The sequence below is a fragment of the Salvelinus namaycush genome, chromosome 18 (genome assembly GCF_016432855.1).
Source record: "Salvelinus namaycush isolate Seneca chromosome 18, SaNama_1.0, whole genome shotgun sequence".
NCBI classification, from domain to species: Eukaryota; Metazoa; Chordata; class Actinopteri; order Salmoniformes; family Salmonidae; genus Salvelinus; species Salvelinus namaycush.
Window position 1 is genome coordinate 10,281,815 of NC_052324.1, and position 14,675 is coordinate 10,296,489.

The window sequence follows — 14,675 nt, forward strand, 5'->3', positions numbered from 1 at the left end:
GACTCACTTCTTCTTTGGAGAGAAAGGATTTTTCAACCAAGAAAACAATTACTGTTTCTGACCTACTACTCAGCTGGGACAACTAGGCTCATAACCACCATGATGCAGTTATAGAGTGGGCTTCACCTGACTATTGGGATGATCAATGAATCTGAGAGGGTCAAAAAATAACATGACTTCATTCTGTAGGCCTGTATTGGTAGTCTAGGAGCAACATTGTATGGCTCCTGATATTGGTTTGCAGGTGTACAGGTTGTCTCCATAGGCTTTGAAGAGCCAAACATGTATAATTGGCTTCAAACATCCTTTTCTGCTTGGTCCTGATCCATGACTGGGACCAGATGATTTCTGACCTCCGCTAATGATAAGCTGCTCAGGGTTCACACAACAGCTCTCCAATGGAGGTACCATTTCACCTCACTAACAGCCCCTTCCCTTTCCCTATATCTACTATACATTCCCATAGGGGATCTGAGGTACTGCAGCTCTAGAATGCTGCTAGCCCCTTGACAGCAGATGCAGTCACAGAGTTCATTGCTTCACATGCTTTTTGCCATTTCTCTCTTTTCTCTTTCACTGTGCTCTGAGGAACTTATGATACGAGGAGAAAATAAAACCCTGCTGTTTCCCTCCAATACCCGCGAGAGCAGTGGATCCCCAACCAACTCGGAGACAGCTACGGGAGACCTTTTCTCAACATTTTCCACCTTTGCCCCCTCCTGGAGGATTTTGCAGTTTAAGGGTTGGTGGGCACCAGAACGTCCCGGGGAGCACTACCCCATGAGGGGAGCAGCAGCCCTTCACGCGGCTGGCTCTTTAAATACCAATTTCAAATGACCTTGAAAGCTTTGGCATGGACAGCTCCTGTAAATTATTTACACAGGATGCTGAGAAAAAAAAAACGCCTTCTCCTGCACTCCCAACGAACAAGGGTGGAAGTCAAATGCAAAGCGCAGCTCCTTTTCCCCGAAGGGATATGCAGATAGGCAGAGATATAGACACATTAGTGTAAGTGAGAAGTGTAGACAAAGTGGAGCTGTAGAAAGGGAGTTGGCTTTAAATTTCTCTGAGCACATCAAAATAGTTAAAGGACACTGGGAAAATAAAAGGCTCCTTGCATAATTAATTTGTGGGCTCCATGGGTTGAGGCTCTGTGGGGTTCTGCCAATTATGACCAGAATGTTGTAAAAGCACCTGCAGCGCAACTGTCCACAGCAGGGACCGTTAGGGACTGAATCCATTTCACTACTCCCATAAAAACACAATGTGAATCTGTACTATTTCTATCTACACTAAATGAAGAGTAATGTGACAATGGAATTATTATCATTCTAATTTGACACAGTGTCTGAACCCCCTCTGCGTTTTACATTTAAGTAATTTAGAAAACACTCTTATCCAGAGCGACATACAGGCGCAATTAGGGTTAAGTACCTTGCTTAAGCAAACAGTTTTTTCATCTAGTTGGCTCAGATTCGAACCAGCAACCTTTCAATTACGAGCTCAACACTCTTAACCACTAGGCTACCTGCCGCCTATGTGACACAAGCACACCCAAAACATCTGTATGCCCGAGTCAGACACATCAAGTCAAACCACATTTTATTGGTCACATACACATATTCAGCAGATGTTATTGAGGGTGTAGCCGAAATGCTTGTGTTCCTAGCTCAAACAGTGCAGTAGTATCTAACAGTGCAGTAGTATCTAACAATTCACAACAATACACACAAATATAAAAGTAAAAGAATGGAATTAAGAAATAGAGAAATATTAGGACGAGCAATGTCGGAGTGGCATTGACTAAAATAGAGTAGAATAGAAAACAGTATATACATATGAGATGAGTAAAGCAGTATGTAAACATTATTAAAGTGACTAGTGTTCCATTATTAAAGTGGCCAGCGATTCCATGTCTATGTATATAGGGCAGCAGCCTCTAAGGTGCAGGGTTGAGTAACCGGATGGTAGCCGGCTAGTGATGGCTATTTAACAGTCTGATGGCCTTGAGATAGAAGCTGATGGCCTTACCGGGTCACGTATGTGGCCTATCACTGCTTTAAGCTATACAGTACATCCTGGCATTAAGGGTGATAGTAATGATAATGAACCATATGCTCTTGTTCATTAAAGGATGGATGGACAGGTTGGCTGACCACAGTTCTCCTGCTGTGATGGAGCTGCACCAAAATTAGTCTGCCTCATCATTGAAATGGGCAGATGAAAATTTGATGAGGGACATCGTGCTGCTGAAATATTCTGTTTGCCTGGCAAGGACACCCCATTTTTGTTTGGGACACTGGAGGCATGGGATCCATGCAGGCTGCCACAATATTTACGCCTGAGGTGCTGTTAGCATACAAGGAGGATCCCACACTCAGCAGCCTTTCAAATATCCCATCCTCGCAAACGTTGCTGCATAAAACCCAGATATCCCAGCTCCTTCCTCAGAGACAAATTGCCCGCCCAGTAACCTTTGAAGATACTGGCATCATTGGGATAACAAACCGCTCTTCACTTCAAATTATGTTTCACTCCCTCAATTTGGCCCTTGTAAGTGTATGTATAAATATTTCCCCCTACAAATAAAAACGGTGCTTATCCTGATATCCTCCCTTAGCGTTGCCTCTTACTTAAGCTACCTGGAGGATAGAGTTTGACGGTAAACTATAACGATAAAAGACCTAAAATTAGCACTAACCTGCTGAGTGACAATGCAAAGCTAGTCAAATGATCACAATTTTTCTAATAAATTGACACACTAGAAGCGTACAGTTTAAAAGGGCTGTTTCATCTCATTGGGTAATGAGGATCCTACAGAAATAGACAACACTGCAGAGCAGGGGAGGGAGAGGGAACGAGGGAGGGAGGGAGGTTGAGAGCGAGGGTGGGAAGGAAGGAGGGAGGGAGGGTGCTGTTCTCCACTCATACAGAGCTTACTTCCTGAGATGACAGCAATAGTTACTCATATTCCAGCCCCCTGAAATGTTAATTTCATTAGCCGCATTAGGGTTGTCCTGTAAGTGTTGGAGTACCAGACCGCGAGCAGCGTTTTTCTATTTTCATAATTCATCTGCAACCCAAAGCAAAGTTGAGACCAACAGCGCAGAAAGTATGGACGGGTTAACTCTGTTATCCTCCTAAGCCTGGACAGAGCATCATCAGTCATACAATAGGCTACTCCCCTACAGGGGAACACAGCGAGAAAAGAACTGGTGGAAAACTAGGCTTTAGAGAGAGAAAAAAATAGATGCATTTGTGAACATACAGTATCTACTATGCTGATATACTGTACATTCAGTGGGACCAGACAGTCACTCCTTAAAATGATTTAAAATTAAAGTTATGCATAGAAATAATAACACATGCACATAATGCATTTCACATAGCTACATTGTCTAGAATGGTCCATTTCTGAAGACAAATTGTTGAGAATACTAAGGAAAAGATCAATGAGAAGAACATGTGCCTTGATGAAGAAAATAATACTGAGCAAGACCAGCAACAAAGTTCACAGGCAATATCAAGTGCTGAGTCAACATAATTCCACAAACTGTTACTACACTCCGTGCAACTGTGTTAGTATATACAGTGGGGCAAAAAAGTATTTAGTCAGCCACCAATTGTGCAAGTTCTCCCACTTAAAAAGATGAGGCATTTCAAGGTCCTGGAGTGGCCTAGCCAGTCTCCAGATCTCAACCCCATAGAAAATCTTTGGAGGGAGTTGAAAGTCCGTGTTGCCCAGCAACAGCCCCAAAACATCACTGCTCTAGAGGAGATCTGCATGGAGGAATGGGCCAAAATACCAGCAACAGTGTGTGAAAACCTTGTGAAGACTTACAGAAAACGTTTGACCTCTGTCATTGCCAACAAAGGGTATATAACAAAGTATTGAGATAAACTTTTGTTATTGACCAAATACTTATTTTCCACCATAATTTGCAAATAAATTCATTAAAAATCCTACAATGTGATTTTCTGTATTTTTTTTCTCATTTTGTCTGTCATAGTTGAAGTGTACCTATGATGAAAATTACAGGCCTCTCTCATCTTTTTAAGTGGGAGAACTTGCACAATTGGTGGCTGACTAAATACTTTTTTGCCCCACTGTATATATACACACACACACGTGCGTGTGTGTGTGTATATATGTACATGTATATATACACACACACACGTGTGTGTGTGTATGTGTGTGTGTATATATGTACATGTATATATGTGTGTGTGTGTGTGTGTATGTGTGTGTGTGTGTTTGTGTGTGCAGTGCACAGGTGTCATCATGCCAGCCAGGTTTCGGCTCTATCGACAGTATCCCTCACACAAACATACTGTATGTGTACTAACTAAGTAATGCCTTGCAGTTTCCTCAAGACGCATTGTTCATTTCCCTCTTTTCAAAAGACACCTTCAACATACAGGTATAATTTGGCAGGGGATCCCACTTGGCACACACTGGTTGAATCAACATTGTTTCGTATTGTCACGGATTTTGTCAACGTATTGTGACGTGGAGTCTACGTGGACAATACTGTACATTGGATTTGAAAAATGTTATCATGTAAACTGTTGTTTTGAGGGCGAAACTTCAACCACAGGATTATGTCATCATGGTAACCAATTTTCAACATAGACAAACCTTGTATATAATAGGTTGAATTTTTCCCTTTGAAACAACGTCAGATCTTCAACGTTTTATCCACTACCAAAACAATAGGCTGGGTAGCACCTACTACTGGAGAATTGGCCTATCAACAGCTACCCTTTGGTCTCCCATCCAGATTTTTAACCAAGCCCAGCCTTGCTTAGTTTTCATATTTGTCACTGACTACTACCAATATGCTATCGCGAGAATGATTATTGAGAAATTATTATTAGCTAACAATATTCACTGTTGCTATCGAACTCATTCCAAAGGGTACGTTTAAGAGAGCAAATTAAATGTAACCATACTTTATAAGTCATGTATCATCAATATTTGGCCTATATAGCATTTGCAAAGTCATCAACCGCTATTGTTTTAATTCAACCCAAGGTTCAACTAAAATAGACAATACATATAGGCCTCAGGGATACAAGCTTTGGTTGATTTCAAATGTAATCTACACAAATGTAATGTGTTATATTCTCCTACATTAATTTAACATTTACACAAACTTCTAAGTGTTTCCTTTCAAATGGTGTCAAGAATATGCATATCCTTGCTTTGGGTCCTGAGCTACAGGCAGTTAGATTTGGGTATGTCATTTTAGACAAAAACTTGCTTGACGATGCTGTAGGTCATGTACCCGTTTGTTACATGTAAAATGCTTTGTGGACTTCACCGGACAGAGGTTGCTCCGTGGTTTTGTGAGGAAACAAAGGTGTGGTTGAATTTCTTCTGCCACTGTGTCTTCTTATTGTCTTGGCCTTAGGCCTATATATCACAATTGCAAGGCATATGAACTAACAGGTTATAGAGCAAACAACGCAATTAATATGGCAATATGGCTTTTTTTCTGGCTTGGCTTCCCCAGTGATTTTACCCATGCACCACTACTGGGGATTTTATTGCTCAATCTAATTCATGCTGATAAAAAAATATATATATCCAAAAAGCCTAACGGACATATGCTTAAACTCATTCACCTTTGACAGACTTCAAGAACTGTAAATTATCGAGATATCAAAGTGTCACCCATAGAGATCCAATTAAATGAATGAAGTATTCTAATTCTATGGTGTCACCAACAAAAACGTAAACAATAAACCAATAGCAAATACAGCATATGGCATTCACGTTTCACTTCATGCAAATAGCACTTTTCGGTAGTGCTCAAAGCATGCCATTCCATCATTTTTGGATTATGTTCAGGGAAACATTGAGACTAATCTCTATGTCCAAGTCCTATTTTTGTAGATCAAGGGGACAGACTTTGACAGACTTTATTTTTATATACGTATATAACCTAAGGATTGTATCTGTATTGAAGTGGAAATAAATGGGTTAGAAGCCTATACAACTATAGCCGCGGGAAGTAAATGTGCTGAGGGTGCTGCAGCACCCCTTGAAAAATTTGAATTAAAAAAATATGTCTCGTTTCAGGACATAGGTGTATGTCGCACGTCACTACTTTACAGGACATTTGAACGTAAACATGTAAACACTACACTACTACGTAAACACTACTTTACATTTGAACGTAAACATGTATTTTTTATCAACATGCATTTTTTGGCAGAAATGCCTTCTGGAACATGTGAACTTTCATATGTCTTAATAACAAACTTGTATTCTATCCATAAATAGGTGTAGAATTGTTAAATTACGAGCCTAGTTGGTTTAGCCACCGAAAAAGGCAGGAACCTTCCTGCTAGCCATGATTGGCTGAGATAATGAATGGGCTGGGCATGCCGGGAAATGAGTTTGGATTGGTCTGCCATGTAGCATGCTTCTATAACGTGAGCTGTTCAGTATGTGTTGACAGTCCTTTCATCCATGTATACGAGTAAGAGTCTAGCTACATTTTGAGATACGTTTCTAATTTTGTCAGAAAGTTGTTCATTTTTATTTCAAGTTAAAGCGTACTGTTAGTTAGCTAGAAAATGCTAGCTTTCTGGCTCGATAACGTTACATGTATGATCTGTGTAGTAATATTATTCTAATCAGAAATCCATTTGCATTGCTAGTTATAGCCTAATGTTAGCTAGCTAACATTGAACATAGTTTGTTCGCTTTAGCTACCTGCAGATTCATACTACAGCTATGACAATGTTTGTATTAGTAGTAGTGTGAGTTGGGATTGTTCCAGTTCATTGTTTAACTAGCTAGCTACATGTCTAAACAAAAGACTCCACTTCGGCCGGACAATAGTGACCCATCCACTAAGCTAGATGTGGCTGGGGGGTGGTTATAGCATTTCCTTCACATGACCCATCGATTAAGACACGTAAGCGTCACGTAAGCGTCATCTAATAATGTAACCACTTCACTGTACCATTTACACCTTCTGTATCCTGTGCATGTGACAAATAAACCTAGATTTTATTTGATATAGCGTGTGTTTACCACATGGCCTCACATGTGAATGCTTAAAGAGATAGGAGTAGACAAAGAGCTTTCCAGTAGGTGTACTAAAACATTCAAGGCCCGTTTTCTCAAAAGTGGGGTTTACACGTTTATCATCTTTCAAAGCAGAATTACTTTCCCATTGTTCCTCAACTGCAGTGTGTGATATACCATTTTCTAGCTCTGAGTCTCTACTTTTATCCAATGATAAAAACACAATTTCAAATGTTGCTACATAATACCGAATCGAGGCGGTCGGTCACATATTAATACAAATATATATTATTATTTGTTGAAAATATTTTTCACAAAAATAGTGCACTAGTCCTTTACTACTATTTGAGGACCGATATAGATATACGTAGCGTGGGCAAAAACATTTTTCAGCATCTCCACATGGTAGTTGTATAATTAAGAACAGTATCTTGCAGGATTCAATAGTTGGAATTATAAGAGTTGTTGCCCTGTCCCTTTCTCTGTGATTGTCATTCTAATGGAATCCAGAAAGAACAAAACCCTGTCTTCAAACACTTACATCAAAAAGGTGCAAAGTTATGGGAAAAGACACAAAGCATCCACATCAAATTATTATTATTTTTGGATCAAATAACATGGTAAACAAGCACTTTTTGTGCAGTATTAAATTTACCATCCTTAGAAACTACTTAACGTAAATGTACATTAGTGTATTGTCATCAAGGTTTGTACCTGTAGACTTTGCATCACCATGAAGAAAAACAACGCACAATACAGTAATTGAGTACATTGAGACATCAAGTGGTTTGTGATGATGTGATCTGATAATGTGGCTCAGTTGGCCGAGCATGGCTCTTGCAATGCTAGGGTTGTGGGTTCGATTCCCACGGAAAACATATATCAAGCAAGCATTTTATATTCCACAAGTATTATTAGATGAGCTGTCCTGTACAGATAATTATCAGACAGAAGTTACAAATGCTGGTAAATACTAAAATATATTTAGTAAAAAAAAAAAGTAAAACACAAAAGCCTTTACTAGTCTTGTATTAGCGGACTGATATAGACGTCTTCAGTGCGAGCAATATTTTTTGTCCTGCATCCCCCCACCTTCCACCCTCAATCAACAAAAAATAAAATAAAAAATAAATCGCAGCATCCCCACCCCCAAATTACTGTACTTCCTGCAGCTATGTACATAACCCATAAAGTAAAATGCAACATCCATTTATGGCCAGTTATGTAAACTCTAACATTGATTTATCCTGCAATAGATGTCGTTCAAATGGTAATATACATTGTCTTCTTCTAATGCCTCTTAAGGGGAAAGTAATCTAAAAGTAAGATTAGATTACTTTACTGAGTTTGGGTAATCCATAATTATGTTACTTATTGCAATTTTGGACAGGTAACTAGTAACTGTAATGGTTTACATTTAGAAAGTAACCTTCCCAACCCTGAACTCATCCACTCATTAACTGCCGAAGGACTTTGAGAAAGACCAGAAAAGGGCAGACATCCATTTCCTCCAGACAAAGTGCCACTGGTCATGTTACCTTACCCTCACCATAGCCAAGGCCCATAGCTGGATATTTGACGGACAGCTCTGATGGTGATGGTTTAAGGGCTTAGAAGCATACTCACGAGACTCTCATGAGTTGTTTAAGTGGCCCTTTACCCCCACCCTGCAACCCTTACATTCATAACGCGTTTCCTCATACTACTGTTCTACAGCACATGACTCCACTCTAGAAGCACAAGCTGTTCCAAAACTAGGCCAAAGCATGCATCATACGCAAGCAATTGCAGACCAAAGCAAAAAAATGACAGAAACTACTGTATGTGTCTATACAGTTGCAGCAGTGCACAAACTTCATCCCTAATCTTACTTTACCCAAGACAATAGAGCCGTGCGGAGATTATACTGAAATTGCATCATCTTAAATCTAATTTGCCCTTCTTTGCTTTCCAGAGATCTATTCAGAGTGTGCCGTGAGTTGAGTCAGTTCCGGATACACGTGTCCTTTTTACCCACTCTCTGGGATTCTCTGATCCACCCAGTCTCCTTTACAACTCAAATCCCTCCACAGTCACAGCACAGTGCAGCAACACCAGCAATGGAGTGAAGCCACTCAGAGTTCCATACTGTACACGGGCCTTAGAGGACAACGTTTGACAACTGTCTGGACACAATGGCGACTGGACTGTGTGTGGATCTGAATGTTAGGCTGGACAACTCTCTTCCAAGACTGGCGAACACATTTAACAAAGTCATGTCTGTGTTTTGTATATTACTGCATTATTAATTAACAGGCATTGTGGGATGGGGTGGTGCAAGTGTAAAGGTGGGTGGTTCTATGTCGGAGGATCGGGAGGAAAATATTGCGCTTTTTCTGCCCGTCCTATTTGTCTCTCCCACTAATCCATTCACTCTGTAAGAGCTTATCTTTCTGTATTGACATTTTTTTAATTCAATTTGGACTTTTTTTTTTTTTTTACATGGAGCTGTTTTCCAATGAGAGAGGTGGTGGCAGGAAACAGATAGGAATGAGGTTAAAGGGAGAGAGGCCAAAATGCCACTGTCAGCTCTGCCCACAGGATCCTTGTTGTGGAAAAATAAATCATGTTAACGCAGAAGTATTCCTCCACACTTGTATAGATCAGGTTGACCATGTGTCTCCATAGTCCCAGCCAAAGGAAATCACCTGTTCCACTCAGTTAGACTGAGATTGCGTGGAAGGATTTTCCCAATGGTTTCTGAAGAATTTGAACAGCAAAAAGTTGACCCCTGGAACCCTAACTTGAGACAGGTGAGTGAAACTTAAACTTTAGTGGAAAATGGTTCAATGTGATAAACAGTTGTTTATGTCAAGGTCCTTTTCCACACTGTGATGGGTGCTGAGCCAGGACCACAGGCAAATGAATACAGCATTAGTGGGGCCTCTGTCTGTCTGACACTGTGGTCTCTCCTGACAGCTTGACATGTCTCCTATCATTGTGTAGTAGAGGAAGGTGGGCGAGGAGGTCAGAGGGATAATGGCTATGCCAATATATTATACCCAACAACTGGAGCCATCCGTCACATCTGACACAGCTCCATCCCCAAACAAGAGAATGAGCACCAGGGTCACTCTCACCCTAATCCACCTATCAGTGACAGAACCCTATTTTCACCCCTTATTTAATTGTTTCCTGATTGTAACAATATTATTCATTTCGACATGTGTTTGTATAATACAAACCGAGGGTTTTCAAATGCCTTCTGGACACAGACAGGCTTCACACCATTATTACTTGTAATGTTCTACTTCTACTCAACTTAATCCAACCCAGCTGGTGATTATTTAGATGCTGCCGCATCAGGCTTGAGCGCATGTGGTGTACTTGTTTCTTGAGCTGACAGATTCATTTCATCCTATAGGAAAATAAAGATCCCATGTACGCTAAGAGTGACCAGAGTGAAGGTCTGAGGATGGTTTCCTTATTTTGTTTTTTGTTCTATCCTTTTAAAAACGGTGCAAGGACAGAATGGGACAAACAGATACATCTGGTTTGCTCTCGTCCAGTGTTTCTCAAAGAAGTTTGTGCAAGCGAAGGGACATGCAAGCTACGGTCCTTCCTCCTTGGGGCCACTTCAAACTACCACTTAGAACGGACTACATCAGAGAATCTTTGCAATAGCCAAAGGAACCTGATGAGGATGTTTGTTGCTCTGACTAATGATACATCTTTCGCATCGAATGATTCAGAATTTTCTATATTCCTTCCGTATAGGGCTATAAATAGAGTGCTATCCAGTGGAAAAATCAATTACCACGGCAGCCTTTGTGAACAAGCATTATCTAAATGTCCAAGCATTATCAGAAGAGTTCAGAACAAAATCCCTGAAACAAGGCTCAAATCAGATTGAATCAAAATAGGAAATTATAAAACAATTTAGCTTGCCTCTCACAAGTAGCATTGCATCTTACTCAATTCGGGGGCCTTGGCTTTTGTTGCTCTACCCGATTAGGTTTAATCACCGGTTGATTATCTGCGCTCCTCATATCGAGGGGAAATGAGCTGTGGAGGGGGGAGGGGAGGAGAAGGAGGGGAGGCAGAGGAGGAATGGGAGGAGGAGCAGGGGAGGTGGTGGAGGAGGCAACGGCGGCAGTTCTGTCCCTGTGCTGATGGGCCTGATGTCATTACAGAGCCCTAGGCCATTTCTCTTGGTGTTTGCAGTCCATTTATTGAGACACACACACACACACATGGGCCATCAGGGAGGCCATCCCATCCCAGTCATTCAGACACTGCAAGTGCTTCCCAATACTGAGGGATGGATAAAATATCCAACAACAATTTTACGGTAGGTATTAGCTTAACATATCTCCTCTATTCCCTGATCATTATAAACCAGTGAACATCAGTCATGGGCTCTTTACCTTATCTCCATGTGTCCATTTGACCACTCAACTCCTCTAAACCCTATCCCCAACTCCCTTTAAAAACAATTTGCTATTTGACATACAGGAATAACTATTGATTGACGGCTCATATTACTGGAGGTTTGGGCAATGCAATGTTGCCAGGAGAGACTAATTCACTAATTTATCAATATTTATATTTGCAAAGGTTACTGAATTAAGCACTAAGATTGGATTGCTATAGAATTGACTGTCAGCAGGAAGAGAGTGACCGTTTCTTTAACAGAATCAAACCAATTTTTGTTTCAGACAACTTCCTACACAGCTCCTTATCAGAAGCTAAGATATTGGGCACTCTTTTCCCACTAATATAGAGCAGAGGAGGCTGGTGGGAGGAGCTATAGGAGGACGAACTCATTGTGATGACTGGAATGGAGTCATGTGTTTGATACTATTCCATTAATTCCATTCCAACCATTACAATGAGCCTGTCCTCCTATAGCTCGTCCCACCAGCCTCCTCTGGTGTACAGAGTAAGATACTGTACAGTATACCATTAGGACTGTGCATTTTCTCAATTGATCACAAAATAGACTGTGACTCAAATATCTTTGTAAGAGATATTGTCCAATAAGGCAAAGAGAGGTAGGTGTGTGTATTTACCTGGCTGGTACCTCTATGTTGGAAATGGCATAGAAGTATTTGAGGAGGTTGTCTTTCTGGACGTAGGTTCCCCCCAGGGCCGGCCTCAGCAGCCTCAGTCTCAGGTTGGTGAAAGTGAAGAAGTCCCTCAGGCCCTTCATACTCTCCATGCGTGTGTACAGACTGTCCATGTTGAGCAGCTTGGGCCCCGTGAAGATAGTGAAGCGTGCTATCACCTCGAAGCGTAGCACCTTCTCGTTCTTGGAGCCCACCCAGCGAGAGTACTGCTCTGTGCAGATGACCCGCGTCACATTGGTGGCCGACAGGTCCTGCACCCGCTTAGCGGGCATGCCGAAGGCTTCCATGCAGTCGTCGGCGTAGAACTGGTAGGGCTGCCAGGTGCGCCCTTTGTCTAGGGACTTGTCCAGCACCATCATGGTTGGGCGGCCATACTCGAAGGTGACCTGAATGTCGTCGGTCAACTCCAGGCTCTTGTTCCAGGCCAGGGAGATGTTGGCCAGCAGGGGCTCCGGGTAGCGGCTCCATGTCACCGTCTGCCAGTAGGTGATGAGGCCGCTGCGCTCACGATCCTGCATCAGCTGGGGAGGGTGAGCCAGGTCCGGGTTGGAGGCATCACACTCGTCACTACACAGGTAGGGGTTCTCCTGAAAGAGGGAGAGGGGGGAAAGAAAACTGGTCAATGTTGGAAAACACTGTTCGTCTCCCTTCCCCATTTGAAAATAGAAAACATTTACTAGCTCATCACTTGTTAACATTCTAAATCCACACTGAGTGAGTTCTTTGTTAATATTCAGCATAGAATATATGACTTATAAGAATGACTCCCTAAAGGTTCCCACATACTCAAAGTAGGCTACACAACTGATGTTTCTAATAGTATTTCTTGGTTCTTTGCATGTCTATGCTAATGAGAAATAAGTCAGATAAAATACAAAAAAAGTTACATTCTCATTATCTTATATTGGCTACTAGCCCCACCCAAAAAAATACACCCAAGCAACATGAAACAACCGGGAAACAACAGATTTTCCAAAACAATCTGGTCAACCTCAGGTCCCCCTGAGACCATGTCTGTGTGCTTGTCCCAACAGGTTAACATGCTCACCATATGTCCCCATTAAACAGTTTGTGAGCTCTGTTTGGTGAATAGCCATCTGGGAATTTCTACATACAGGGTAATAATTGCACATAATCTGGTTATAATGACACTAATTTAATGCACATAGTAAATTACAGTGTTGCATTGAATCAAATGACATCATCACTCCAAAAGAGATCAGCGAGACTACTGTAATGCGTTGCATACCTAAAAGTCCGACATTATATAGCTTCAACAGTGTCGTAGGTGTTTCACTTCACCCTTAAACTGTAACACTGCTCTACTGACACACATGGATTACACACAGAATGGATTAACATGGGGGGGGTTGCCTACCATGTGGTCATCCCTGACCTCTAAATCCCAGTGTCACATTAGTCGGCCTGAGTGCAAACTGTTGCACGTCTTGTCATCAACAGTCATCCTCACCCACACGGTTTCCAGACCTGGGTTCAGATACACTATTTGAAATGTTCTCAAATAGTGTATCTGCTTGATTGAACTTGCCCGTTTCAATTTAACCAATAGAAAATTCAAAAATGGCACTCCAGGCAGGCTATTGGCAGTAGAATGGCCTTACTAAAAGAGCTCAGTGACTTTCAACGTGGCACCTTAATAGGATGCGACCTTTCCAACAAGTAATTTCGTCAAATTTCTCCCCTGCTAGAGCTGCCCCGGTCAACTATAAGTGATGTTATTGTAAAGTGGAAACGTTTAGGAGTAACAACGGCTCAGCTGTGAAGTGGTAGGCCACACAAGCGCACAGAATGGGACCGCCGAGTGCTGAAGCGCGTAGCGAGTAAAAATCATATTTTCTGCGGTTGCAAAATTCACTGAGTTCCAAAGTGCCTCTGGAAGCAACGTTAGCACAATAATTGTTCGTTGGGAGCTTCATGAAATGAGTTTCCATGGCTGAGCAGCCAAGCACTGGCTGGAGTGGTGTAAAGTTCGCCACCATTGGACTCTGGTTATGGCTGATGCCAGGAGAATGCTACCTGCCTCAATGCATAGTGCCAACTGTAAAGTTTGGTGGAGGAGGAATAATGGTCTGGGGCTGTTTTTCATGGTTCAGGCTAGGCCCCTTAGTTTCAGTGGAGGGAAATCTTAACACTGCAGCATTACAATGACATTCTAGACGATTGTGTGCTTTCAAGTTTGTGGCAACAGTTAGGGGAAGACCCTTTCTTGTTTCAGCATAGCAATGCCCCCATGCACAAAGCAAGGTCCATACAGAAATGGTTTGTCGAGATCAGTGTGGAAGAACTTGACTGGCCTGCACAGAGCCCTGACCTCAACCCCATCAAACACCTTTGGGATGAATTGGAACGCCAACTGCGAGCCAGGCCTAATTGCCCAACATCAGTGCCCGACCTCACTAATGCTCATGGCTGAATGGAAGCAAGTCCCCGCAGCAATGTTCTAACATCTAGTGGAAAGCCTTCCCAGAAGAGTGAAGCTGTTATGGCAGCAAAGGGGGGACCAA

The 14,675-nt window shown here is 41.9% G+C and overlaps 1 protein-coding gene across 1 annotated transcript in view; it reads right to left on the reverse strand.

Moving 5' to 3' along the window:
• The window catches only part of LOC120063530 (netrin-G2-like), a 48,449-nt gene that overhangs the window by 29,136 nt on the left and 4,638 nt on the right, over positions 1–14,675 (reverse strand). Inside the window, exon 2 of the mRNA XM_039013896.1 lies at positions 12,094–12,737. Within this exon, the coding sequence (XP_038869824.1) occupies positions 12,094–12,737 (644 nt within the window). The remainder of the gene's footprint in view (positions 1–12,093; positions 12,738–14,675) is intronic.